The 27719-nt window shown below is 45.1% G+C and overlaps 1 protein-coding gene across 2 annotated transcripts in view; it reads left to right on the forward strand.

Moving 5' to 3' along the window:
• igsf9a (immunoglobulin superfamily, member 9a) overlaps positions 1–11748 on the forward strand; it is a 28117-nt gene extending 16369 nt beyond the window's left edge. The window contains exons 13-22 of one of the 2 annotated variants that reach the window (XM_071350496.1): positions 2785–2896; positions 3738–3928; positions 4090–4304; positions 4627–4711; positions 5076–5246; positions 5613–5649; positions 6087–8759; positions 8939–9024; positions 9678–9843; positions 10073–11748. In XM_071350496.1, the coding sequence (XP_071206597.1) occupies positions 2785–2896; positions 3738–3928; positions 4090–4304; positions 4627–4711; positions 5076–5246; positions 5613–5649; positions 6087–8759; positions 8939–9024; positions 9678–9823 (3716 nt within the window). In that variant the 3' untranslated portion in view covers positions 9824–9843; positions 10073–11748. The remainder of the gene's footprint in view (positions 1–2784; positions 2897–3737; positions 3929–4089; positions 4305–4626; positions 4712–5075; positions 5247–5612; positions 5650–6086; positions 8760–8938; positions 9025–9677; positions 9844–10072) is intronic. The other variant, XM_071350497.1, reaches the window with a different exon arrangement.
• The last annotated feature ends 15971 nt before the right edge of the window (positions 11749–27719 follow it).

The following is a 27719-nucleotide window of genomic DNA, read 5'->3' on the forward strand; positions in this document are numbered from 1 at the left end:
TTTATTAGTCACATGTGCCAAATACAACAGATGTAGACCTTACAGTGAAATGCTTACTTACAAGTCACTAACAATGCAGTTTAAAAAATGCAAATAAGAAATAAAAGTAACAAGTAGTTAAAGAGTAGACTATATACAGGGGGTACCGGTACAGAGTCAATGTGCGGGGGCACCGGTTAGTCGAGGTAATTGAGGTAATATGTACATGTAGGTAGAGTTATTAAAGTGACTATGCATAGATAATAACAGAGAGCAGCAGCAGCGTAAAAGAGGGGGGCAATGCAAATAGTCTGGGTAGCCATTTGATTAGATATTCAGGAGTCTTATGACTTGGCGCTCCGGTACCGCTTTCCGTGCGGTAGCAGAGAGAACAGTCTATGACTAGGGTGGTTGGAGTCTTTGACAATTTCTAGGGCCTTTCTCTGACACTGCCTGGTATAGAGGTCCTGGATGGCAGGAAGCTTGGCCCCAGTGATGTACTGGGCTGTACGCACTACCCTCTGTAGTGCCTTGCGGTCGGAGGTTGAGCAGTTGCCATACCAGGCAGTGACGCAACCAGTCAGGATGCTCTCGATGGTGCAGCTGTAGAACCTTTCGAGGATCTGAGTATCCATGCCAAATCTTTTCAGTCTCCTGAGGGGGAATAGGTTTTGTCGTGCCCTCTTCACAACGGTCTTGGTGTGCTTGGACCATGTTAGTTTGTTGGTGATGTGGACACCAAGGAACTTGAAGCTCTCAACCTGCTCCACTACAGCCACGTCGATGAGAATGGGGGCGGGCTCGGTTCTCTTTTTCCTGTAGTCCACATTCAACTCCTTTGTCTTGATCACGTTGAGGGAGAGGTTGTTGTCCTGACTATTGTGGTCTGCTTAAAACATGTTGGTATTACAGACTCGGACAGGGAGAGGTTGAAAATGTCAGTGAAGACACTTGCCAGTTGGTCAGCGCATGCTCGCAGTACACGTCCTGGTAATACATCTGGCCCCGCGGCTTGTGTATGTTGACCTGTTTAAAGGTCTTACTCACATCGGCTGCAGAGAGCGTGATCACACAGTTGTCCTGAACAGCTGGTGCTCTCATGCATGTTTCAGTGTTATTTGCCTCGAAGCGACCATAGAAGTAGGTTAGCTCGTCTGGTAGGCTCGTGTCACTGGGCAGCTCTCGGTTTTGCTTCCCTTTGTAGTCTGTAATGGTTTGCAAGCCCTGCCACATCCGACGAGCATCGGAGCCGGTGAAGTACAATTCGATCTTAGTCCTGTATTGACACTTTGCCTGTTTGATGGTTCGTCGGAGGGCATAGCGGGATTTCTTATAAGCTTCCGGTTTGGAGTCCCGCTCCTTGAATGCGGCAGCTCTAGCCTTTAGCTTAGTGCGGATGTTGCCTGTAATCCATGGCTTCTGGTTGGGGTATTTACGTATGGTCGCTGTGGGGACTACGTCATCGATGCACTTATTGATGATGCCAATGACTGATGTGGTGTACTCCTCAATGCCATAGGAAGAATCCCGGAACATTTTCTAGTCTGTCCTAGCAAAACAGTCCTGTAGCTTAGCATCTGCTTCATCTGACCACTTTTTTACACACCGATTAATAGATCCATTATTGCATTACTTGTGAGGCACAGCTGAGTGAGCATACATTTAAATAAATAGCTTTTTATTTATATTTTACTGGGCTGATGGTGCCTGCATCCGATGGTCAGTTTCAGCAGAGGGAGAGAGCAGCAGACTGAGGGTCCGTCTCAGCGGAGGGAGAGAGCAGCAGACTGAGGTTCCGTCTCTCAACATCCCTCCGCTCTCCCTTTCCTCCACTGACACTGACCAGAAAGGGACACCGTCTTCCAGCTAATGGCGAAACCACATTATTTCTGCCTCGTGCACAAATTCATGCTGTTACTCATATGAACAAAGAAAGGGAAATATTATTGATATTAAAAAAGACCCAAGCCGGTAATAATAACAACAACGCAAGCGTATAGATACATTTTCCTACTCATTCATTACTGCTGCAGTGCTTGTTGTAGCGCTGAGTGGAAATAGGAAGAACACACATTTTATTGCTTATAAAACTGTTGAATACAAAGTGTTGACAGTGCTGAGTAAGAACTTAAACATGAACTCACTCATAAAAACAGCAGCTCTTTGCTGTATTCATTGACAGTTTCTCTCTAGTCATGGTTTTAAGTCTCACAGTATCAATTTTGCTGTAGTTTTCTTTTATGCTTGCTACGTTTCCGCAGACACGGTCATCTGAGCCATCCGATTGGACAGCGGTAGGCCTATTAGGTGCACTTGATTTACTCTCCGGGCCCGCTGGGTAGACAGAGTTTGTACCTTCAGATAAATGAAAAGGTTAAAAATGGCAACAATTCACCTACCTGGCATGCAGGGCAGCTGAATCGGGTGCACCTATCGCCAACAGCATGAGACGAATAAAAAAAAAAATAGGAACGCAAGGCGTTATATATTTATTTTTTACAGAAATGTTTGGCGATCGACTCGGAATGCCTTGGAGATTGACTACAGCTCTAAGAAAGTTGAGTGAAGTTCAATCTCGCGCTTCTCTCCGTGGGTTGATATTTATTCTGCATGGCAGTCCCCGGGGAGCTGCGCAGTAGTCTAGGCTACTGCGAACATTGTCCATGAAGTTATGTAACCCCATCAGTATGTTACGAATCAATGTAAAATAATGACGCAACGCTCATCTTATCACTATTCTTCCCCATCTTACTTCTCGCTCCCTCTTTCCCTCTTTTCTCGCTCTTCTCCTCCTCTGTCTGTCAGGCACCAGTCCCCATGCTGCCACCCTGGTGTCTGTCACTCCAGGGGCGAAGCAGGCCAATGTCTCCTGGGAACCAGGCTTTGATGGGGGATACACCCAGAAATTCACAGTCTGGTGAGTCATCTACTCTTCTAGTCTATGTTCTGTCTCCCTCTCCATGGCCTTGTGCTGTGTAACCATATTAGCAACATATTAATATATTGCATTGAACGTCAGTGAAGGACAGCGCATCATCAGCGGCAGCAGAGGTAAACGGTCACAAACTGAGAAACATACTAAGTGTATTGACACAGACGGGGACAGAACACAGAAACCCACCAGTAATTACTGATGCCAGATGGAGCAGTTTGAAAGACAAACCGCTTGACAAACCAGTGTCCTTCACCATGCTTTTTCAAGCTGTTTCTTTTACTAACATTGCCCCATCTCTTGAAAATAATGCTATTGTATAGAATCTCTATGTTATCATATAGATTGTGCATAGAATATGCGCACACACACACTCTCTCTCTATCAATTCAATTTTCAATTCAAGGTGATTTATTGGCATGGGAAACATATGTTAACATTGCCAAAGCAAGTGAAGTAGATAATATACAAAAGTGAAATAAACAATAAAAATGAACAGTAAACATTCCACTCACAGAAGTTCCAAAAGAATAAAGACATTTCAAATGTCATTATGTGTATATATACAGTGTTGTAATGATGTGCAAATGGTTAAAGTACAAAAGGGAAAATAAATAAACATATATATAGGTTGTATTTACAATGGTGTTTGTTCTTCACTGGTTGCCCTTTTCTTGTGACAACAGGTCACAAATCTTGCTGCTGTGATGGCACACTGTGGTATTTCACCCAGTAGATACGGGAGTTTATCAAAATCGGGTTTGTTTTCTTTCTATCTCTGTCTCTCTCTCCTTTCTCTCCATTCACTCTCCTTCTCTCTCTGCAGGTTGAAGCAGATGTCTGTGGGTGACAGTGGGGAGAAACAGGAGTGGCTCTCTGTGCCCGTGCCCTCCTCCTCTGGCTCCAGTCTGCAGGTGACGGGGCTGGTCCCTGCCACAGAGTACCAGTTCAGTGTCCTGCCACACAACAAAGTGGGCACTGGGCCTTTCAGCGAAATCGCCACCATCCGAACTCTGAGTCAGTACCCGTTGTGTTGAAGTGTCTTCTGTTTACAATGTCTCTTTAGAGCCTGAATTACATTGTATACTCTAAGGCTGCATGCGTGAATATTATTCTCCAAATTATAGTTCCTAAGTGGTCTATTTTTTCCCGAAGTGTGTTCTGTCTTACGCTTTCAGATCCACTCCCAAGGAGAGCGAAACTAGAGCCACCCACATCGCTGTCAGCCAATCAGAGCTTGGCAGGTATAGTCCTGCAGTGGTCCCCCTTGTCTCAGTTCCTGCCCATCACTGGATTTGTCCTCCAATCGCGCACTGAGCAAGGGGAGTGGTTCAATCTGGACGAGGACATCGGTGCCAATAGGAGTGTGATGATCGTTCCAGGACTGCGCAAGGTAACCACCAGTTCCTGTTCGTCACTCCCTCAGAGACCAGTCAGCAGACATCAGTCTTAAAGACTCTTATCTCAGTTAGACACCACAGTGGTATTTAAATTAGGAAGCCTCTCTCAGGCTTATCATATGACAGCGATCATCTTTCTTCCTTCTTTCAATCTATGTCCTTTCTCCTCTCTCTGTCTGCCTCCTCTGTCCCTCTCTCCTTCTCTTCCCTACATCTGAATTCAGATGAGCCTGATTAGCATTGCAGGCGCGATCCTATGTTGACAAAGTCTGGTTTCATCCCCACGTCCCTCCGTCCTCCCCTGTGTGTGTGTAGGACTGTGTGTATGAGCTGCGGCTGCTGTCCCGGCGAGGGGAGTTGCTGAGCGAGCCCAGTCCATCAGTCAACGTCTCCACCATGGGTTAGTGTTTCAGGCTGGGGAGCCAGGCAGAACCAGACTCTGTAACATTACCACAGGCACCACAGGCCCATTACAGAATTAGAACAGCCCTCTGGAGAATACTGGTCTTTTAAGAGTCTGAATTAGGAAATATTGCAGCTAATAACTTATTTAGAATTTGACCATATCTGGCTTTTTTAACATGATATTAATATTTCACCATGGGACTTATTGAAGACGTATATATCAGCGATAGTGTCATGCTTTTATCATGCTGTGTGTTGGACAAGCTTCCCTAGTGTATTTACTGTACGGAATGCATTGTTAACATTTGGTTGTGGTAGAGTTCTGTGTTATGGATGCTGATGTTGCGGTCATGTCACAGGGATGGATATGTACCCTGCCACTTCCCGCTTCCTGGAGTTTGTTCCCGAGCCACTATTGGCTGGAGTGATGGGCGGCGTGGGCTTCCTGTGTTTGGCCCTCATCCTGGTCCTAGGGACAGTGTGTATCTTCAGTCACAAGAGAGACCAGCGACGCAGGAAGATGAAAGATGGTGAAACATTATCACTTACTGATCACATGCACTATGAACACCATTATACAGCATGTAGATGGCTTCCAATACACTTCCCTAAATCATAGTTCAGTGCATAGACACATCGCCATGCTTGTCAACCCCATTCCCCTTTCATTGTAAAATAAGTTAATTTAGTTTACATTGCTAGCTAATTAGGGTCATTCCTCATTAATGTGGCTGATTAATGTGAGTGTAATTAACTTTGAGGCACGGCCCATTGCTGTGCCTCCGGCCATTTTTGTCTGCTTTGATTGGGCTCATATAATTGGGCTTGATTTTGTTTTTGAATGTATTTCCTTTCCATGGTGACTGTGTCATTGTGAATCATCATCCCCCCTTCAGATCTCCCTTCTGTCATCTATAAAAGCCCCCCCTCAACGTAAGTACCCTTCCTCCATAATATCATTAATTGTTCTCCCTCTCGCCATTTTGTTTTACTTACTGTAGAGCTGATTTTTTTTCGGACTTTTAGGAGATTTTAATTTTACCATACCCAGGATCGCCTTTGTTTTAATGTCTTTTTTTTCCTCAAGACTGATATCTTCAAGACAGCTTAAGAAGTCTTCATGACTCGCTATAGACACATTTTCATTTTTTCAAAGACATGACTCAAGATTTCTTCACAAAACATCTCAAGACATGGTGATGGCTCAGTAAAATGTCTCTCTCTCTCTCTCTCTCTCTCTCTCTCTCTCTCTCTCTCTCTCTCTCTCTCTCTCTCTCTCTCTCTCTCTCTCTCTCTCTCTCTCTCTCTCTCTCTCTCTCTCTCTCTCTCTTTTTTCCTTCCTTTAAACCCCTTCTCTCTCTCTCTCGTAGCAGGTCGCTTGCTAGCAGTCCAGACAGTGTGCTGAAGCAGAAGCTCCTCCCTCCCCACTGCCACCCCCACTATCCCGGCTCCCAGTCCTCCTGCTCCTCCTCCCAGTCGGACCACTCCTCCTTTGGCAGACCCAGCCACAGTGAATACAAGGACCAGCGCCAGCAGCTGCTCTCCTGCCCCCCACCTCCTCCTCACTATGCCGTCCACCACCATCACCACCTCCCCAGGATAGGCTCTTCCCCCTATTCCCCTCTAGAGTTTATCTCTAGAGGTCCAGACGGTCGCTTCATTGTGCAGCCCTACGACCAGTCCTCCGTCCCCTCCTCCCACACCATGAGATCCCTGAGGAAAAACTTCCCACAATCCACTGGGGTCCAGAGGTCAGTGTCCCTTCGCTCTGAGAAGAGCGTGGGGAGGGAGCCGCCTTTCGTCCTCTCAGTGGACCTACCCCCCTGTGGTGGAACTGACCCCAACCCCACGACCAGGGTACGGGCCATGGCCAAACACCTCTCCCTCCACGGACGCTTCTACCTGGATGAGGAGCAGGACAGTTGTGCTGAACATCCAGACAAGAGTAGTCTCTACTCAGACAGTAACTCAGACATGTCCCCCCAGCCAAGCCTGGAGGAGAGCAATCCAGGATACCCATCCCTAAAGCGGGCCGTCCAGCCAGCCACCGCCAGCACCCTGGTCCTACAGATGGAGCATGAGAAGGAGACCGGCAACCTGAGCAGGTGTCTGAAGCTGGCCCGGGAGAGAGAGAAGCTGGAGAGAGAGCTACGGAAGTACACACTTGATAGTAACGCTACTTTAGGCGGGAAGAGAGAGGGACCAGGCAGCGACGAGGAGAGGTGGAGAGAGTCTGAAGAGTGCGATCCAATATGGAAACCTCAGGACAACACTTCACCACACAGTCACACCCATCATCTCAGTCATCCCCAGGTCAACAGGGGGTGCTCAAGCATGGCCAAAGTCCCTTCACCCCCGTCCTATATTCACTGGGAGGCCAGCCCTCTCACTTCAGCCACCAGCCTTGTCCCAGCACATCAGACCCCCTCTGAGAGGACAGCGGCCCTCCACTGTGACCCTCCACTCACCCAGTGTCCCTCTCTGTCACCTGTCACACAACACCCCTTCAGGTCAGAGAGAGCAGAGTGTCACTCTAAGAGGAGGGTGAGCCACCAGCCACTAGACAGGCAGGAAGGGATGGAGACTGCAAAGGTCAAGACACACACAGGGCTTTGTGATGAAACTCACATGTCAACAGAGTTGAAGAGAGGTGACTTGGAGTCACATGAATGGAACAGCAAGAGCAATCAATTTAATGTCAGCATTTCACACAAGTCTAAGCCAGATGTCTCTGTCAACAAAGTGCCTGGTTCAGGGAGAGTGGAGTTAGCAAGGTCACAGCCATGTGAAGAGTCATCTCTACACACAGCGGTTGACCTCTCAGAATGTGTAGAAATGAGTGTGGATGAACCAGAGGATGAAGGCTCAGTGGATCCTCCTACAAATCCTATAAGGCACCAGAGACATGCCCATCAGGTAAACAATGAGTCCACATTGGCTGAGAAAGACCACAGAGGACCACAGACCATGAAAGACCACAGAGCCCATCCATTGGCCCACAGCAAGAGCCCAGTGCCTAGGGAGGAACGGGAGAAGTGGCACAGAAGGTCATCTCGGAGCAGAAGCCCAGCTACCATTCAGCCTCCTAGGCCGGCGCTCAGGAAGGCTATCAGTCTAGGAGGCTTTCAGAACAGGAACAGCGGCAACCACCAGCGCAGCCAGAGTCTAGACTCCAGGAGACAATCCCTGGGTAACTTCCTGACGCCTGACGCCTGGGTCGACTCTCTCAGCCAGGAGAACTGTTCCTCTCCCTTCTCCTTCCGCCCAGACTCTGTCTTCTTTGAACCCGAAAACACCTTAACTCCTGAGACCCCCACCCACACAGAGGCCCCCCTTGCTTCTCCGCCTCCCGCTCCCCCGCCACCTCCCCCCCAGGACCCCCGACCTCCCAGCAGGGCCCCACAGCAGCTCTGTGAAGCATATGGGGGTGATATGCACATCCAAAGCGTAAGAAAACCGGTGCTGGAGAGACAGACGCAGCTCCCCCCAACCCCTCCTTCAGTGCCTTCCAGCCCAAGTCATCCCCCCCACGACCCCAGGAAGAAGGCTTCCATCTTCCCAGACGCCTACAGATGGCCCATCACCTACCAGGAGGCCCTGAGGTCGGTGCAGCGCATGGAGGCCAGGAAGAATGCATCTCTCCCCAGGGACCACAGAGAGCACCCCAGGCCCCCAGACTGTAGAGGCAGAACCACAGCTCCCTCCCTGCTCAGGGGTTACAGCTGGCCTGCACCTCACCACACCCCTCAGCCACCCCAGGAGGAGGAGAAGAAGCAGGAGGAGGTAGTAGTGGAGGAGGAAAAGGAGGAGCGGTATGGGGGACATGAGGTGGAGATTGGGAGGTATCATCGGGGAGTGCCAGACTCGGGGGGGAGCTACAGTAGCTATGCCAGCCAGAGCAGTGGCAGGGGGAGTCTGGAGCCTCCAAACGGGCGCCTGTCCATCTGCCTGTCCCCAACCCTCACCAGCTCTCCTGAGTCCACCGAGGAGATGCAGGGAAACACAGTGGAGTCACACCTACAGGACATGGAGGCATTGAAAATGTGAGTCTGTCCCTTGAGCTAGTATGTACTTCAGTCTCCCTTTATTTAGTGTCTCTAATGCTCTCTTTCTACATTGTCCCTTTGACATTGAGCAACATGCAACATAATGAATAGCTGATGAGAGAAAATCTTCAACTTTAGCCATTACAAACTTTCCGCTTGTGCGTGTGTTTCTTCAGGAGAAAGGCCTCAGTGGATGAGAATTATGAGTGGGATTCAGCTGATGTGTCCATTCAGCTGGGAGATCAAGACCTTGAAGGCAGAGGTATGAGAGCTATAATGTTCTTTTAAGACTGGCATGCCGCTGTCTGAGCGAAATATGTTCAGAACTGAGTTTAATAACACTAGCTCTGTTGCTTAAGAACAGGCATGTCAAAATAATTTTGCCCCCGGGGCCACATTCTGTCTTCACCGAGGCTTCATGGCAAATTGGGTATATTGCCTTGTCAAGATCTGCAAAAAAATATGATTTCTATCCAATCTTTTGGGACTTTTTGATGGTTCCGGACTGTCGACACTCTTAGGAGAATAAAACGGTGCTATCTAGATCTTAAAAGGGTTCTTCTGCTGTCTCCATAGTAGAACCCTTTGAATAACCCTTTTTGGTTCCAGGTAGATCCCTTTTGGGTTCCATGTAGAACCCTTTCCACAGACTGTTCTACATGGAAACCAAGAGAGTTCTATCTGGAACCAAAAAGGGTTATCCTATGGGGACAGCCGAAGAAGCCCTTTGGAACCCTTTTTTCTAAGAGTGTAGCTTTCGTTTTGGGGATTGTTAGCGGGCTGAACACGGTGAAGACACTTAGGTCTTTTTTAAAACAATGTCCTTCAGAAATTCTTCAGTTTGATTGATTGACACCCCTGCTTTAGATTATGTAAGGATATTTCTAATCCCTATCCAATCTTCTCCTGCTTTAGGCCTGTTCTCCTCAGTTAGTCTACTGAAGTCTACTCCCAGCCTGCACCATTCCAGGGAGGGCCTCAAAGAGTCGGTCCACTTCCAGGGTCATCGCCATGTGACCAGCCGCCACTCAGAACCCGAACCAGAGACTGTGATGTTCTGACAGCCCCATCCATCGCGAAGGTCAGCTCAGAGCTCTTATCTCTGTTATTGTGTGTCTGCACAAGAGCATTGATCTGTGTGATTGGCTGTGTTTACCCATGTCTATCCCACCTTATGTATTTAGCTTTACTCTGTGGCTCTTATTGTGTTGGTGTTCATCTTTTTCTTATCTCTTTGTGTGCATCTGTCAGTCTTCTTCTCCTGTTGCTTTCTACTAATATCTCAGTGAATGTTTGTTTTATTTATACAGACTTCAAACAAGGAGGTGAAAATAGTGTGCCTTAATCAGCATGGATGTACAGTTGTCAAAACTCTCATCCATGGGATAACACTGACTGACTGGACTGGTGGACGCTCAGGGCTGAGTAAAGTATTGGCTGGTGTTGTTCAGAGCTGTACCCACCAAAGAGGACTCTTACCACTGATTCACACAACTTAGTGGTTACATTGATTTCTCTCTGCTACTTCTATGGGATACTTGTACTATGAAACTTGTTACCAAGTAAGTGAAAAGGCAGGTACAATCTCTGGTCTCGCTTGCCCGTCATCATGGCACTTTGTACGAAAATACATAATTAATACTCTTGGACTCACGGAAGAACAGTTGGAGGCCCTTTTTATTGCTTTGAGAAAAAGCAATCCAACACTGGGCTGTCACTTTGTCCACTGCTACAACACTTTCAACTTATGACAGAACTATGACGTATGATTGATTTTTCTGTGAGATGGAGAGAGAGCGTTTGAGAGGGCAGTATGACAGGTCCTTAAAATGAAGGAGGACTGATGGAGAATGTGCCGAAGTAGGCTGCATCATGCCTTTTTTCACGTCGTTTTGTTCCTGGTCTAGTGTGACCGCTTCTGCAGTACAACTATGAGCTCTGAGTAGACGATCAGTAATATTACCCAGGAGGTTAACTCACTCGGGTTAATCAGATGTAGCTCTATGAAGAAGGATTGCTTTCTTTTCTACCCATATTCTCAATGTGTAGCTAATCGAATCTCTCATTACTCTCTATTTTTAACCTCATTGATGTTGTGCAATGTTTGATCTGTCTAATTATTTTTTTTGTACCCAGAGTGCAGTCGTTTTTTTGTTTGTGACTGAGGAGGGTGAGCGTTTGGCTGGTAATGATCACCTGTTGCTGGGATAAGTGAAGGCCGTTTTTTCATTTCAAAATGAGTGTTATTATCAGTGCGCATTATCCGGTGAGATTTTTTTGCTGTGTCTAATTTGGAGATGGAAACCTAAATGGTATTTTTTCAATAAGTCAATCTCTGAGTCATCCTAGTCAGGGAGGGAGATGGGAATTTACAGCTTGTCTGAAGAGTTAATTATGCCCTAGAATGCCTTCCAGCACAACGTCTGGTGATAGAGGAGAGAAAGGAGGGGCACCGCGGGTGTGAATGCCTTTTGAGCTGTACACACTCTGTTATCAGCTTACAACACCAGATCACCCCACTTACCCTCCATTTTAATTCCATCAAACATTTGTACACAGAAATGACTCCCAGAGAAATGTCAGTTTGTCCACTTTGGGTTTTATATATGTGGTATGGTTCTCAATAGCAATACACTGCCAATATACATGTAATATTTTCTCAACAGTTTGTTCCGAATCCTCAGACTGAATGCAAATGCAGTTAGATGAATGACTAGCCTAATCATTACTGCTACTGTGCTTTTGTAAACATGCATTGTGATTGTATAAGGATAAAGGTGAACTATTTTCAAGGTTTTTGTGTACGTTGTACTTAAATATATCCTTTTTTATACAGAAAATTATTCATTGTTTTGTATAGTAAGACTAGTGTATTTCTTTGTATGGTCTGTGCTTTGTTTGCTGATGATGCGCCGTACAAGCTATCCTTATATAAACACATTTTCCATAGAACTGAAAAATAAATACTGGTTCTATGCATGTTTTATTCAGTAAGTCAAAGCCATTAGCTGTCTCTTTTTATAATCCAAATGAGCATTTACTAACACATCGGCATGAACAACGAACCTGAAGTTGATGTGTTTACCTGAAATAATGAATTAGTAGCAACATCTTCGACCCTGTCTATCCCTCTTCTATTTCCTTGATATCACTTCTCACTTTTTCATGCAGTTGTGTTTTTTCTCCCGCAGAAGCATTCCCGTGGTCTCATTAACAGTCAGGAAGAGGACATCATTATGAAGCCATTAACAGTGTCATGATGCAGCAGATAACACTTCAATGGGAGAATCTCATTTGCATACTCCTCTTGTCCTCTCCTTGTCTCCTCAAAAACCAATGGAGGAGAAGAGGGGAGGGATTTTGAGAATGAGTTTTGAGAAGGAGGCGAGGAGAGAGGAAGCGAGGAGTATGCAATTGAGATTCTCCCCATATGTTAGGCCCATTTGTCTGAAGTACCTTCAGTACCTTTTCCACTAGAGCATGTTGTTACTCAGCATATTGAACACCTTGTTTATGCACCGACTCATAGAAAAATAACGAACAATCAAAGGTATCAACGTTTGAAGTTTATCAGTAGGTGTGAGATTTGAGGCCGGATGTTTTATAGAATTCTTTTAAAGAGCCATGCTTTAGACATGAAATTGAACAGAAGAAAAGGCCATGTAAATGATGAAGCAAACAGAGTATTCTTTTAAAAACAAAACTTTTCAGAGAAGGTTATTGTCATAGATTCAAGACCGACTCATTCCAGTCTCTTCAAAAATACCCATAATGTTTCAGGTAAAACAGTTAAAAATACATGATTTAAGATATAGATCAAGGATTGTGGGTTGACCATGGTTAGTTAAGTATGCTGTTGCCCTGGTGATGGATTGATGTTATGAATACATACGGTCGATTATAAAGCTGCCGCAGTTGAAAAATTAAATGACACATTTCCACTTCAACTTGCCCGGGTTATATGCTGTTCCTTGTGAAGAAGACACTTAGCTTGAAAAAGGACTAGACATACTGTGATGGATGTCAGATGATACTAAATTAGGTTTCTCATAGCCTATTTCTTCCCTCTCTCACTCACTTCACACAGCCTATTACAATTGACTGGGGCCTTGAGCCCAGAGAGAAGCACATTGACTTGTGCATTGTTCCTTCATTAGCTGGTCCTCAGTCAGGCTCACAGAACGACGCCATGCTGCATTAGTGAAAGGTGATGAGCATGGTTAAAGAGAGGACCCTGAGTGAACCCCCAGGAGCCAGGGGCAGGCAGACAGGCACACGTGCACACTCCGCAAGGACAAAAGCACACACGTGTACACGTGCACACACACTGACAGGTACGCATGCCTGCAATCTCTCCCTCTCTTTTGTATAAACTCTTCTGCCCTATAGAGAGAGTGCTGTTTAAACCTTCAACCCAAAGTGTACTTCCTCTGTGAGTTCCTCTGTGAGTTCCATGTCAGTCATGGAGTTGTTTGCCATCCGTCCCTTTCAAGTTCAAGTTTCAAGTTTTGTTAGTCGTGTGTACGGGATAGTCATGGTATACACCGTCCAAACAAATGCTTGCTTGCAGGTTCCTTCTCGACAATGCAGCAACAATAAGAACTAATAAAATATCAGTAGAATAGAATAAACATTTTAGCATATGTATAATACAGGCACAATTTATAGTCCAATATTTACATGTGTATTGGGGAAGTGGGGATTGGGGGCATGTGTTATTGTGCAGTATTTAACAATCATAATAAGAGTCTGGTAGCAGCAGTTGTGATGTGTGTGTGTTAAGGTGCGGAGAATCAGAGCAGGTGATCAGTTCAAGTGTTCAGCAGTCTGATGGCTTGTAGATAGAAACTGTCTGGTATCAGACCTCAACTGTTGGTATCAGATCTCATGCTCCAATATCATCTGCCCGATGATAAGTCTGTTGAACAGCTCGTGGCTGGGGTGCGCGGGGTCCTTGATGATGCTGCCGGACTTACTCAGGCACCGTTTCGAGTAGATGTCCTGGATGGGTGGGAACACGATCCCAGTGACGTACTGGGCCGTCTTCACCACCCGCTGGAGGCCCTTGCGGACGTGGACGGAGCAATTTCCGTACCAGGTTGTGATGCAACCGCTCAGGACGCTCTTGATGGTGCAGCGGTAGTATTTGGAGAGGAATTTCTTCAGCCGCCCAGGACGTAGAGACGCTGTTGCACCCTCTTGACAAGAGTGGTGGTGTTGTTGGTCCTTGTCAAGTCCTCTGTGATGTGGATGCCGAGGAACTTAAAACTACTGAATCTATACTGCAGTCCCAGGTCCCAGGTCCTGTCCCCATGGTTCTCTGCAGCCCGGGATCCTGGAACCCTCTGAATGATTTCCCTTCACTGGCCCTGTCTGGGAAGAGCACATCCCTCATTGGCAGATTGTAATTGGTTCAGAAAAAGGCATCCCTGCTTCTATCACTGTGACTTACTCAGTATCCCTCCAGGTCCCTCTCTCTCGCTCTCTCGCTTTGTCTTTCCTCTCTCTTGCTCTTTCCTCTCTCTCGCTCTCTTTCTGTCCCTTTCCCTTCATGCACCCAATCTATTTTAGTCTCTTTTTCTCCCTCAGTCCTTCTTTCACGTCCTTCCTTCTCCTTCTGTCTCTGTCTCTCTCTCCCTGTCCTTCTGTGTCACTGTCTCTCTCTCCCTGTCCCTCTGTGTCACTGTCTCTCTTTCCCTGCAGCATGCCTGGCTGCGCGGAACATTTCCTCGCGGTTGAAAGCTTGTCAAGCAGCACCTCTCTGTCATCGCCTGATCATCTCACATCTCACAGCCACTAGTGAAGTGTCTCTGCCATTAAAGGTCAGCTTGTTGCCATCTGCCACCCACCACCATGCCAGTCTGTTACCTCCTGATTGGACAGGGGGAGGACAGAGAGTGGTACCTCCTGATTGGACAGGGGAAGGACAGAGAATTGGTCAAAGTGGGTGAAGTGCCCCAGGATGTTTTTTCCTATGGATGTTAAGGGTCTTTCCTACTGACCCTTAACATCCATAGGAAGTATCAGAGAGGCTATTATCTATAACTATATACTATCTCTCTCTCTTCCTCCAGCCTCTCCTTCTCAAGAATCCCCCCTGCTGTGCCGTTATCCTTCCTCTTTCACCACGACACAACTGCCTCTCTCCCCTCATGTCAACCAGATTTTCAAACCAATAACAATTTCTCTCCTGCCCCCAACCCCCCACCCTATCACTCCATTATTACTCTGCTGCATTTCCAATTTTCTCCCATTCCCAGGCATCTCCCCCAAAGCTCCTCTGATGCTAGCTTGAGTCAAATTGCTGCAGAGTTGAGACAGGCAAGGGTTTTGTTGGGCTCGTCCCAATGCTCCTACACCTAAGAGACTCTTGCTGGGGCCGCCAAGTGCCAATAAACTTTAGAGAAACCTTCCCTGTGCCAGCCAATTATCCTCGGCCATTGTTGCCTCCGTATGCAGAAGTTGTGCTGCAGTTTGAGTGTGATGGGGTACAGCCATAGGAGGGAGACGGAAAGTGTTGTTATTGATAAGAAGCTTGCCCTTGAGATATGAAAGACTGTGCAGTACCTTTTGCAATGTTGATTGTTGTCCATAGGTCAGATGTTATGTAGTAGGTGAGTTGAATGACCTGGTAGCATTCGTGGTTACACAATCTTACCATCACAATAGCTAACGACACATAGATACGGTAGGGGGTCTACCTTATGCCTTGTCTTTCTTCATAATTTCTTGCATGGCTGCAGGAATTACAATATGCTATTAGTAAGGCAATCAAGCAGGTTCCTGTGGCTGTCATCAGAATGCATCGAACTCTCCATTATTAATGAAAACCTCAATGTATATTAATGGTCATGCATGTTAATGGTATGGATTTTACAGTGCCTGAATTCAAAATGGATTAAACACATTTTTCTCTCACCCAAGTGAAAACAAGTTTTTAGACATTTTTGCACATTTATGGAAAATGAAATGCATAAATATCTAATTTACGTACTGTAATTATTCACACCATAAGTCAATACTTTGTAGAATCACCTTTGTCAGTGATTACAGCTGTGAGTCTTTTGGGGTAATTCTCTTAAGAGTTTTCCACACCTGGATTGTACAGCAATTGCCCATTTATTATTTTCAAAAGTATTCTAGATCTGTCAAATTGGTTGTTGATTATTGCTAGACAACCATTTTCAGGTCTTGACGTAGATTTAAGTCAAAACTGTAACTCGGCCACTCAGGAACATTCACTGGCTTCTTGGTAAGCAACTGCGGTGTAGATTTGGCCTTGTGTTTTGGGTTATTGTCCTGCTGAAAGGTGAATTCATCTCTCAGTGTCTGGTGGAAAGCCGACTGAACCTGGTTTTCCTCTAGGATTTTGCCTTTGCTTAGCTCCATTCCATAAATTTTTATCCTGAAAAACTCACCAGTCCTTAACAATTAAAAGCATACCGATGACATGATTCAGCCAACGCTATGCTTGAAAGTATGGAGAGTGGATTTGTCACAAACATACCACTTTGTAGTCAGGACAAAAAGTTAATTGCTTTGCCACACTTTTTGCAGTTTTACTTTAGTGCCAAACAGGATGCATGTTTTGGAATATATTTTTTCTGTACAGGCTTCCTTCTTTTCACTCTGTCAATTAGGTTAGTATTGTGGAGTAACTACAATGTTGTTTTGTATATATAGTATATTTTACATCGATCCAGACAGTTTTTAAATGGATACTTCGAGATTTTGGCACTGAGGCCATTTATCTACTTCCCCAGAGTCAGATGTTCTCCTGGATACCATTTTTGTCTCTGCGTGCAGTTTGGAGGAAGTTGCTAACTAGCGTTAGCCCAATGACTGGAAGTCTATGCGTATCCACCAGATACCCATAGATACCCATGTACTTCCAGTCAGTGTGCTAATGCTAGTTAGCATTGGCTCGCAAAACTACCTCAGTCTTCCTTCATACTGGACACTGAGACATAAAACTTGTATCCACGAGTCCATTTGAATCTGGAGAAGTAGATAAAAGGTATCATTGCCAAAATCCGAAGTATCCCTTTTCTAAACTGTCTGGCTCGATCAGCCAAGGCCAATGTAAAATACACTATATACACAAAGTATGTGGACACCGCTTCAAATTAGTGTATTCAGCTATTTCAGCCACACCCGTTGCTGACAGGTGTATAAAATCGAGCACACAGCTATTCAAACTCCATAGACAAACATTGGCAGTAGTTGAAGAGCTCAGTGGCTCAATGTGGCACCGTCATAGGATGCCACCTTTCCAACAAGACAGTTTGTCAAATTTCTGCTTAAGTGCTGTTATTGTGAAGTAGAAACGTCTAGGAGCAACAACGGTTCAGCCGCAAAGTAGGCCACACAGGCTCACAGAACGGGACTGCCGAGTGCTGAAGCGCGTAGCTTAAAAATCGTCTGTCCTTGGTTGCAACACTCACTACAGAGTTCCAAACTGCCTCTGGAAGCAACGTCAGCACAAGAACTGTTCGTCGGGAGCTTCGGGAAATGGGTTTCCATGGCCGAGCAGCCGCACACAAGCCTGAGATCACCAAGTGCAATGCCAAGTGTCGGCTGGAGTGGTGTAAAACTTGCCGACTCTGGAGCAGTGGAAATGCATTATCTGGAGTGATGAATCATGCTTCACCATCTGGCAGCCCGAAGGATGAATCTGGGTTTGGCGGATGCCAGGAGAACGCTACCTGCCCCAATGCATAGTGCCAACTGTAAAGTTTGGTGGAGGAGGAATAATGGTCTGGGGCTGTTTTTCATGGTACGGGCTTGGCCCCTTAGTTCCAGTGAAGGAAAAACTTAACGCTACAACATACAATGACATTCTAGATGCTTCTGTGCTTCCAACGTTGTGGCAACAGTTTGGGGAAGGCCCTTTCCTGTTTCAGCATGACGATACCCCCGTGCACAAAGCGAGGTCCATACAGAAAAGGTTTGTTGAGATCGGTGTGGAAGAACTTGACTGGCCTGCACAGAGCCCTGAACTCAACCCCATCGAACACCTTTGGGATGCATTGGAGCGCCAACTGCGAGCCTGCCCTAATCACCCAACATCAGTGCCCAACCTCACTAATGCTCTCATGGCTGAATGGAAGCAAGTCCCTGCAGCAATGTTCCAACATATAGTGGAAAGCCTTCCCAGAAGAGTGGAGGCTGTTATAGCATAATAATGCACATGATTTTGGAAAGAGATGTTAGACGAGCAGGTGTCCACATACTTTTGGTCATGTAGTGTAGATTTAAAAATCAACCATCCCTTTGAAACATAAAAATCGTATTTTTGTTAGAAAATAATTACCTGTATATGTTTGAGGTTTTGGTTACGTATTATCGACTGGCCGGATTACAGTCCACACAATAACAGGTTGGCCTTAGTCTGGTCTTTGACAAAGAAATATATATACTTTCATTGACGTAGACAGGAAGGAAAAAGCGAATGATGTGGTCTGTTCACAGTGGGGTTTTCGGCTTCCTTCCCTTCCACTCTATTGCTTTCTCTCTTTCGCTCTCTTTCTCTGTGAACTCACACATCCACACACACACAAACAAATTCTCAATAGGCATGGTTTCTCTCTCATATTTTTCAGTTACTCTGTCACCATTGTCCCTGTTATCCCTGTTATCCCCATTGTGCTCCTAATTAGAAAGAGATTGTCACCTCCAGCCTCGTATAGTTTTACCAATATTATGTTCCCCACCATGCCCTGGCACCTGCCTGTGCATTCTATTATAATGGTTAGAATTTACAAAGTGAACAGGCATCCCTCCCCGTTTCACAGCTTTCATGTCAGAGCTCACTCAGTTATAATTGAGGCAGGCATGGTCTGAAATGCAGAGTGCAGTCTGATCTGGAAATCTGTTGCAGTTGTGTTATGAGTGTGAATATTAGAATGGCTTTGTCTTTCCTGGTTTCACATGTTGCCTTACAGCTAGAGCCAGAAATGGTGCCTGCATACATATGAATTAATAAATAAATACTGGCATTTCTTAACCAGGGGGAGGTTGGGAAGGGAATCAAAATGCCGTCATGATTTGGCTTAACTGACAGGTTAATGCTTCTATTTATCGAAAGGTATTCAAAGTGTATCACGAGCCAGAACACAAAAAAAATTAACTGCAAATGCATCCAACCATTTTGTAGTCACAAGCCAATTTGTAAGTCGCTCTGGATAAGAGCGTCTGCTAAATGACTTAAATGTAAATGTAAATGTAGTCATTGCTTGCAAGGAATACGGGACCAAATACTGAACTTTTGACTACTTTAATACCCTATAAGTGAATTTGTCCAAATACTTGTGGCTTTCCATGGGAGGGGGGGGACTAGATACAAAAAGTGATTTAATTTCTAAAAGGTTAAACAGATATGTATGAAAATCACCATCTTTGGGGGTATTTTCATCTCTAATCCAAAATGCTCGATTATAGAGCCCAAATTTTTTTTTTGCTTCACTGTCCAAATACATATGGAAGGGAGTGTACATTTAGGATGCCTCGATCCCTACACCCTCCTTTTCAGATCCGTACACCTGGCTATTGCGCCCGGCCCGCCACAGGAGTCGCTAGAGCGCGATGGGACAGGAACAACCATGCCGGCCAAACCCTCCCCTAACCCGGGCGACACTGGGCCAATTTTGCGCCGCCCCGTGGGTCTCCTAGTCGCGGCCAGCTGTGACAGAGCCTGGACTCGAACCAGGATCTCTAGTGACACAGCTAGCAGTGTGATGCAGTGCCTTAGACCACTGTGCCACTCGGGAGGCCCCGGCATGGTTTAGTCAGTTTGTGTCCTGATTTCACCTTCCTCCCTAACGTGGCCTCCTGCTGTATTCCAGCTGCTTGACATTCCCAGGAGCACCCCGAGCTGTCACCTGTAGTCAGACCTCATCCACCCTGACAGAACAAAATGGAGGGAGGGGGCCGGGGGATGTAATGACTAGGGGGCTTGACAGCTGGGACTCAGAAGGGGGGCGTCTAGTGACATTGAAACGCCATCCTTCTGCGAGAAGATGAGACGGGAATGGATGCCCTGACAGACAGACAGACAGACAGAGAGACAGAACGACCGACGTGTGTACTAGAAGGGTTTGTGCTGCCTGTTAAATCAGGTTGCACAGTGCACCTGAGTGTTTGTCTCAACATCACTACATTGGCAGAGTGACAGGGATACATCATTGATGTTTATTACCACCCTGTTGTCTCACTGCTGCTGCTGGAACATTGTTACTTTGTGTTAGTTGTCACTGTCTGGGTTTATTCAAGCCACATTATATGGTGAGTTCTGGGATAAACAGTATATCTAAGAGGATATCAACTTTTGGGTTATTCATCCAGACCATTAAAACCCCCCATGTGGTGACAATCGTGCATCTCCCACATGGTTCCGATCAACGTAAGGCTAGAGGTTTGTTAGGTATTATTTTGCTTTCTTTGTATTTGGTTTCTATTACAGCAGGTTGTTTCAGAACTGGAATAGTGAGGAAAGCAATCAGCTGATTACTTTCTTTTCCTGCTGTTTTGTCTGGCATTCGTCTATTCTATTCCTTACTCAGTATTGCTCAGTGTGTTGCCTGAACGTCTGAGACAGTTCTGTTGACATAAGCAAAAGAGTGGTTCCTTGGTAATATTTTTAAAGTATGTTTCTCCATGTTAGGGGAAAATCACGTGCTGTAGTTTAAACACTTTTATATTCTAGTGTGTTTCCCATGGGGGCTTTTAATTTATTGCATAATTAGTTGTGTAAAATAAACCTACAAATTTACCTCAAGCTTCTTTTCCTTTTCACTCCATAGTTAAGTTTACATTTGGTAATGAATTAAACAGCTCTATGCTATTAAAATGAGCTTTTGCTGACATCTTTATAAACTGAGGATAAGCTTAATCAGAGGATTGCAGACCAAGCACATTAGCCTACGTCCAACAAACAAGGTGAAAATAAGTTAATTGTATATCAGGTTTATTTTTCTATTGCTCTACTAACCAACTAGACTTCTCTGGATTTTACATCTGTTTTTGTAACAATTATTTGAACAGGTTGTAAAAAACAAGCAAAAGGAAACAGGAGACGGGTCACAATGTTTAAATAACATTGAGATGTAAATCCCGCGAATCAACATACGACTTATGTAACACTGCATGTACAGTAAGCTATTGAAACCAAACCACACTAGCTCCAGTAATCACTGTAACCTTTGCCAATAGAGAAGGAGAATCGTCAACATAGAGTGTATGCATGTATTCCCTCTAGTCCTTTCGGATTTGTGCGGACTGATGAACTGTCTCCACACCTTCTCATCACCTCATACACACACTTACCCACTTCTCATGCTTACTCCCCCATAGTGTTAGTTCATGTCTTCAACATGGCATGGCCCACTCTGACAGCATTACTGCTATCAGTCAAATGCTGTGGGGGTACTGGCGTTACTGCCGTTATGTAACCACCCAGCCATCCTGATGGCTTCCTCATCCTCATCCCATCGTGGTGTAGGGCCCCAGGGAGAGCACAGTTCCTCGTTTCTCATGCCAGCAGACAGGAGGGTAAATATGACAGTCATCATCCGTGGGTGTCAGTTCTGTTTTTCCCTGTTATTTTTTGCATATCCCTAGCCCAACAGTTTGTTCACATCCCATTGGGAGGCATGCACAGAGCTGAAACTCAATCTGTATGCCAGGAACTTTCTCCCCATCAGATCAAATGCAGAGTGATTTGATTATGCTGCCTATGTCCTTGTCCCTGGAGAGAGGTGAGCCTTTATGTACAGATGAGTCGAGTGCATACAGTTCGCATGCAAAGACGGTAAGTAACCATGGTCACACTAGCCTCCCGGCCCCATTCCCTATGTGTGCCTCTGCCAGCTGGGATTATGTTTGCGTGTACACAGGTTCTGTAGAGTAAATTGACAATGCATTTACTAATAGTAGACGTGACATGAATAACAGATGTTTAGAAGTAACATGAATGTCCCTTTTAAAGCTCTCTGCGATATAGAGAATGTTGCATCTATCTTTATGATCTGCGTCCTCATGTCACCTAGCCAAAAAGGAAAATATATGTATTTTATATGTGAGTGTTTCACCTCAGGTCAGTTGATTCTAGGGAGAAGAGATGATTCAGAGAGGCAAAGTCTGTCCATGTGAGGTCTGTCCCTAATGGACTGTAATTAAGCTTCTTGCTTCCTGCCAGGCCATTTAAAAAAAAAAGTGGTATATGATCACACTGGTAATAGATCATTTGTTGCATTACTTGTGAGGCACAGCTGAGTGAGCATACCTCACCATCCCTCCACTGAGAAAAGGGGCTACAGTCTTCCAGCTGATGGCAAAACTCAAGTTGCGCTGCATTATTTCTGCCTCATGCGCCAGTTCATGTTGTTACTGCTATGACCAGAGAAAGTGAAATATTCCTCAATATGTAAAAAGCGGTAAACCACTAATAACAACAATGCAAGCTTATCGGAACACTTTGCGATAGTCATTCATTGCAGCTGCACTGCTGGTTGTATCATGAGTGGCTTATAAAAGCGTTGAACAAATTGTTGACAATGCTGAATAACAACTTAAATGTGAACTTACTCATAAAAACAGCAGCTCTTTGCTGTATTTGTTGAGTCTCTCTGGTCATGGGTTTAAAAGTTTTGAAATCTCACAGTATCAACTTTGCTGTACGTTCAAGGCTTCTTTTTACAGTCTATGGCTCGAAGAAACTGTGCAGACACAAGAATCTGAGCTATCTGATTGGCCAGTGGTAGGCCTATAGGTGCACTTGATTTGCTCTCTGGACCTGCCGGGTAGGTGGAGTAAAACCTTCAGACTAGTGGTGCAACGGATCACAAAACTCACAGATCGGATCGCGGTTTTGAGTCACGGATCGGATAATTTTTCCGGATCTGAAAAAAAAAGACAAAGACAAAAGAGACAAATATAACTTTGCTTTCAATGTATTACTTAAAGAACACTTAAAGCAAGGAACTTTTCAATGTTGAAATCAAATATTCAATATTTTTTAACAATAGTGAATGAAAAAATAGCCTGTGTCCACATCAAACAAAAGTTAAAAAAAGAAAGAAAGCAAAGCAGACCTGAGCTTATAATTTCAAATTATTTTTCAAAAAGATGAGGATGTCTACATTGTCTGGGGAGAGTGTAGAGCCCCTTTGCTATCACTATGTCCCCTGCCGTGGAGAACACCCTCTCGCAAGGAACTGAAGTGCCAGGCTCAGCCAGGTAGCGTCTTGCCATCATGGCAATGTGAGGGTATTTACACTCATTGCTTTTCCACCATGCCAGTGGATCACCATCCACTGGAATGCCACTTGCTGCCTTGTAGGATGCCACCTCCTCTTTTGATGGTGTTGGCAAACATCTTGCCTGTGTCCTTGCTCGCAAAGGTCTCCCCGAAAAGCTCCTTCATGACCGAATTATTTTGTGGAGGAGATGCCTCTGAATCTGCTCCTGTCGGCTCTGTGGCTTGACCCTGCATAAAAAATGACTATTAAACTAACTAATTATTTATTTTCATATTTCATAGAACTATAATTGTGGCAATAACATTTTAATAAAAGCCATTATTATTCCAAATAAAAAATGGATGATTCTAATAGCAATAGCATAGATTAAGATTAGACTGCAGTATATTTATTAAGTAATTCACTCTTATTTTATTTTTTTACCTCTTCAGTGGCCACAATCTCAGTGGTGAGATCACTGTATGTCCTCCGGTGTAGGGCAGGGTCTAGGTGAGACAGGGACTTGAACCTTGGATCCAGTGCAGTAGATCTATGAAGGTAGTCGTGACCATTAGGGGGGTATCTGGGGTTCAGGTCCTCTCTAATGTCAGCCTTGACATCTCTAGTGATGGTGCTGTCTTCCTCACTTGGGGCCATGGATTGTAGAATCCTTGTTTTCAGAGGTAGGATCATGGACACAGACGGTGCAGGTTCAGTGCTCAATAGGCTTTTAACCGTTTTGAGAGGTTTGAGCACCTGGAGGACCTCCCCTGCCACTTTCACGTCATCATCAGACAAGGTGACGATGTCTTTATGTTTTTTCAGGGTCTTGTCTGTCAGTGCAGAGTACACAGCTGTCTGCTGCTCCAGATAGCTCTCCAACATGTCATAAGTGGAGTTCCATCTTGTTGTGACATGGTGTATGAGCTTGTGGGTCGGTAGCTGTAACATTTCTTGCTTGGTCTTAAGCACATGAGCAGCTGTTGTGCGTTGGTGGAAAAAGGAAACCACCTTCCTGATCCTCCCAAGGAGGCGGTCCATCTGGTTCACTGAGATTCCCCTTTGGGATGCTAAATAGATCACATGTTTGGGACTGTGGCCCCAGTCCAGCTTCTATCACTGCATTTACTTGGTTCTTGGCATTATCTGTGGTGATAGAAATATCTCAATTGGGCCTCTCTAGCTTCCACTCTGCTACTGCTCCCAGCAGTACTTGCGCCAGATTTGTGCATGTATGACTCTCATAGAAGGGGCGTGTCTGTAGCACTGGACTTCGCATATCCCACTCCTCTGTGGTGTAGTGAGCAGTCACAGTCACGTAGCTTTCCATTGCCTTGGTGAGGGCAACAGAGGATGCCTTGGATAATTTGTCGACAATTTAGATATTTTCCTGTTCATAAAGATCTGGCACGATCTTCATACTGGAGTGGGCACGAGGGGATTTCCTAGCGTGGCTCAAGCACTTTCACCATATTTTTAAACCCTTTGTTTTCCACAACAGAGTATGGCCTCATGTCTGCAGCGATAAACTCATGTCTGCAGCGATGATTCTGCACCAAATGGCTGCTTAAATGCCGCGGTGAGAAGTTGTTGTCTCTTGGCTGAGTTGGCTCCCGTCACTGACACACACCAGGGTGATGACGCTTTAAATGAGTGTCCATGCTCGATGTATTTCCATGATCATATGGCTTTCTTCTGGCACAATGCCTACACAGCGTAATGGTGTTGTCCACCACCCTTCTTCCGTCATCATGTTTGACAGGGAAGCCTAAATGCTCCCGTACATAAGACTTAAATGAAGCGGGAGGCTTTTCCAGTTCTTCAGCTCCTCCGCTAGCCATGGCTGTCACTGCTCTTTAGTCTTCTTTGCTTTTTGCAACGCGAGCATCCAGGATTGATTCGTTGGGATTCAACATGCCCGTTCACGTGAACAGTACACACAACTGCTTTAAAAAAATTATCAAATCAACTGTCAGGCTTCAGAGTAAAACACTTGTCTTTATCTTTTCACTGCAACTCTGCATCGAGATTTAGGGAACAGCGGCAGTAAAACTGTATTTCACACTATGATGGTTAAACTTTGCAATTGATCCGCGGTTCACATGCGTGCCGAACCGTGGGGGGTGATCCGTACAGATCACGGATCAACTACGGTCTGTTACAGCACTACTCCAGACACATGTAATGGTTCAAAATGGGAAACCTTTGCATTCCCGGCGCTAGGGTTTGCTGAATCAAGTGCACCTACCGCCAACAGCGCTTTATTGTTGGGTTTCTTACAGAAATGTTTGGTGATCGACTAGGTATGCTTTGGAGATTGACCAGTCGATCGCGATCATCGCGTTGGTGACCACTGCAAACAGAACCCCCTGCATGCTCCTCACGCTATCTTTCTTCTGACAGACAGACAGTATTTAATCCAACAAATGAAAAATGTCTCACCAAATCCTACTTACTAGTTAGTCACCGTCCCTCTTGAAGTTCAGAAGTTCAATCCATTTTAACTCACATATAGGCATACTGTGTTAGGATGAGAATTTGTAGATAGGAGAGAGTTTTTTGTATTGGCAGGTATTCTACCATTGGCATAGTCAAAGAGATATATGACTGCATTATTTATGGTGGGCTCCCGTTTTCCCTTATTATGTCAACCTCTTATGACTCCGGTAAATAATGTAGACTCCGTTGTTATATCAAGTTCATAACCCTGCCTAGTGACACACAAAATCACACCAATAATCTCTTTCAAGCTGTGCATATCCTTCTATGTTGTAATACCCACTGTGTGTGTTATATGACTAGGTAATACATTTCAAAGAGAATATTCACAAAACCAAAGACTCCTAATTACTGGTAGAATAGAGGGGGCTGTTTCAAAATACACCAACTAGTCAGAGTAGCCTCTAATGTCTTGTTATCTTGTATCATATTGTTTTTGTTTTTCACTACTCTCCCCATATTCTTTGGCATTAAAACCTCACTTATTTTGAAATGTTTGAAATTATATTTTTACAGTACACTTCAATCTTTCTTCCTTTGTTTAAATAGTTGTTGTGTTGTTAATGTGAGAGGCATTTTAATTGAATTACTGTGCAACATGATATCATAGGAAAATGTAATTCTGAAGTTTTTGCTAAAAAACATCACAACATAATGCATCAACTAATTGATGTTCGTCAATACATAAAAGTAAATTGGGGGTGGGAAACATCAATCAATTGACGTTTATGTCAATACATCAAAGTAAATGGGAAAAGAAGTGCATCAACCAATTGACGTTTATGTCAATACATTGCAGTAAATGGGAAAAGCGTCAACCAAATTAAAATAGGAAAAGAAGAGCGTCAACAATTGATGTTTATGTCAATACATTGCAGTAAATGGGAAAAGATTAGCATCAACCATCCTTCACCTCCTCCACCCTCACCCCCTCTCTCTTCCTCCCTCACTCTCTTCTATCTCTCTATCTCCCCCTTCTTTCACCGCCTCCGCCCTCTCTACCTCCCCTCTCGCTCTCTCTCTCTCCCTCCCTGCTCGCTCTCTCCCTCCTCCCTCTGTCTCAATACCTCTCTCTCAATTCTATTAATTATTTTCCTTTCACTATACCCCTTTATCTCCCTCTCCCTTCTCTCTCTCCCCCTCTATCTCACTCCTCTCCCTTCTCTCTCTCCCCCCTCTATCTCACTCCTTTCCCTTCTCTCTCTCCCCCCTCTATCTCACTCCTTTCCCTTTTCTCTCTCCCCCCTCTATCTCACTCCTTTCCCTTTTCTCTCTCCCCCCTCTATCTCACTCCTTTCCCTTTTCTCTCTCCCCCCTCTATCTCACTCCTTTCCCTTTTCTCTCTCCCCCCTCTATCTCACTCCTTTCCCTTTTCTCTCTCCCCCCTCTATCTCACTCCTTTCCCTTTTCTCTCTCCCCCCTCTATCTCACTCCTTTCCCTTTTCTCTCTCCCCCCTCTATCTCACTCCTTTCCCTTTTCTCTCTCCCCCCTCTATCTCACTCCTTTCCCTTCTCTCTCTCCCCCCTCTATCTCACTCCTTTCCCTTCTCTCTCTCCCCCCTCGATCTCACTCCTTTCCCTTCTCTCTCTCCCCCCTCTATCTCACTCCTTTCCCTTCTCTCTCTCCCCCCTCTATCTCCCTCCCTCCCTCCCTCCCCTCTTTCCCACCTCCACAGACTGGATATTGGATGCATAGAAGTTAATACATTGCATTCAATGCAAAATATATGCATTAAGGATATTGATGTATAGGTTTGCATCAATAGATTTGATGCAGAAGTCAATACATTGCATTGAAGACAAAAACGTTGGTGATAAAGCTGTAATAGGTAAATTGGTAAAAGGCTAGGGCTGTTACGGTGACCGTATAACCGCCACACCGGCGGTCACGAGTCATGATGGCAGTCAAATTCCATGTGACCTTTTAGTCACGGTAATTAGGCTTCTCCAAGCTCTGATGCTGCTGATGGTCATTAGTAGCCTACCAAACTTGCTAACTGCCTGGTACTCAGCACTCTATTGTCCCTCTAATCACTCTGACATCAATGCAAAAGGTTCGAAAATCAAATCAAACACTTCATGAGAGCTCATGTTGCGCAACATTTCTATAGGCAATGCAATTGCGTGAGAAAACACTGATGGCCCCTATTAAAAAGAGGAGGATCGCATCAGCTTTCTGTAGGCTAGGCCTACTATATTTATTTTTCAACTATCCTAATAT

The sequence above is a fragment of the Salvelinus alpinus genome, chromosome 18 (genome assembly GCF_045679555.1).
Source record: "Salvelinus alpinus chromosome 18, SLU_Salpinus.1, whole genome shotgun sequence".
In the NCBI taxonomy this organism is placed as follows: domain Eukaryota; kingdom Metazoa; phylum Chordata; class Actinopteri; order Salmoniformes; family Salmonidae; genus Salvelinus; species Salvelinus alpinus.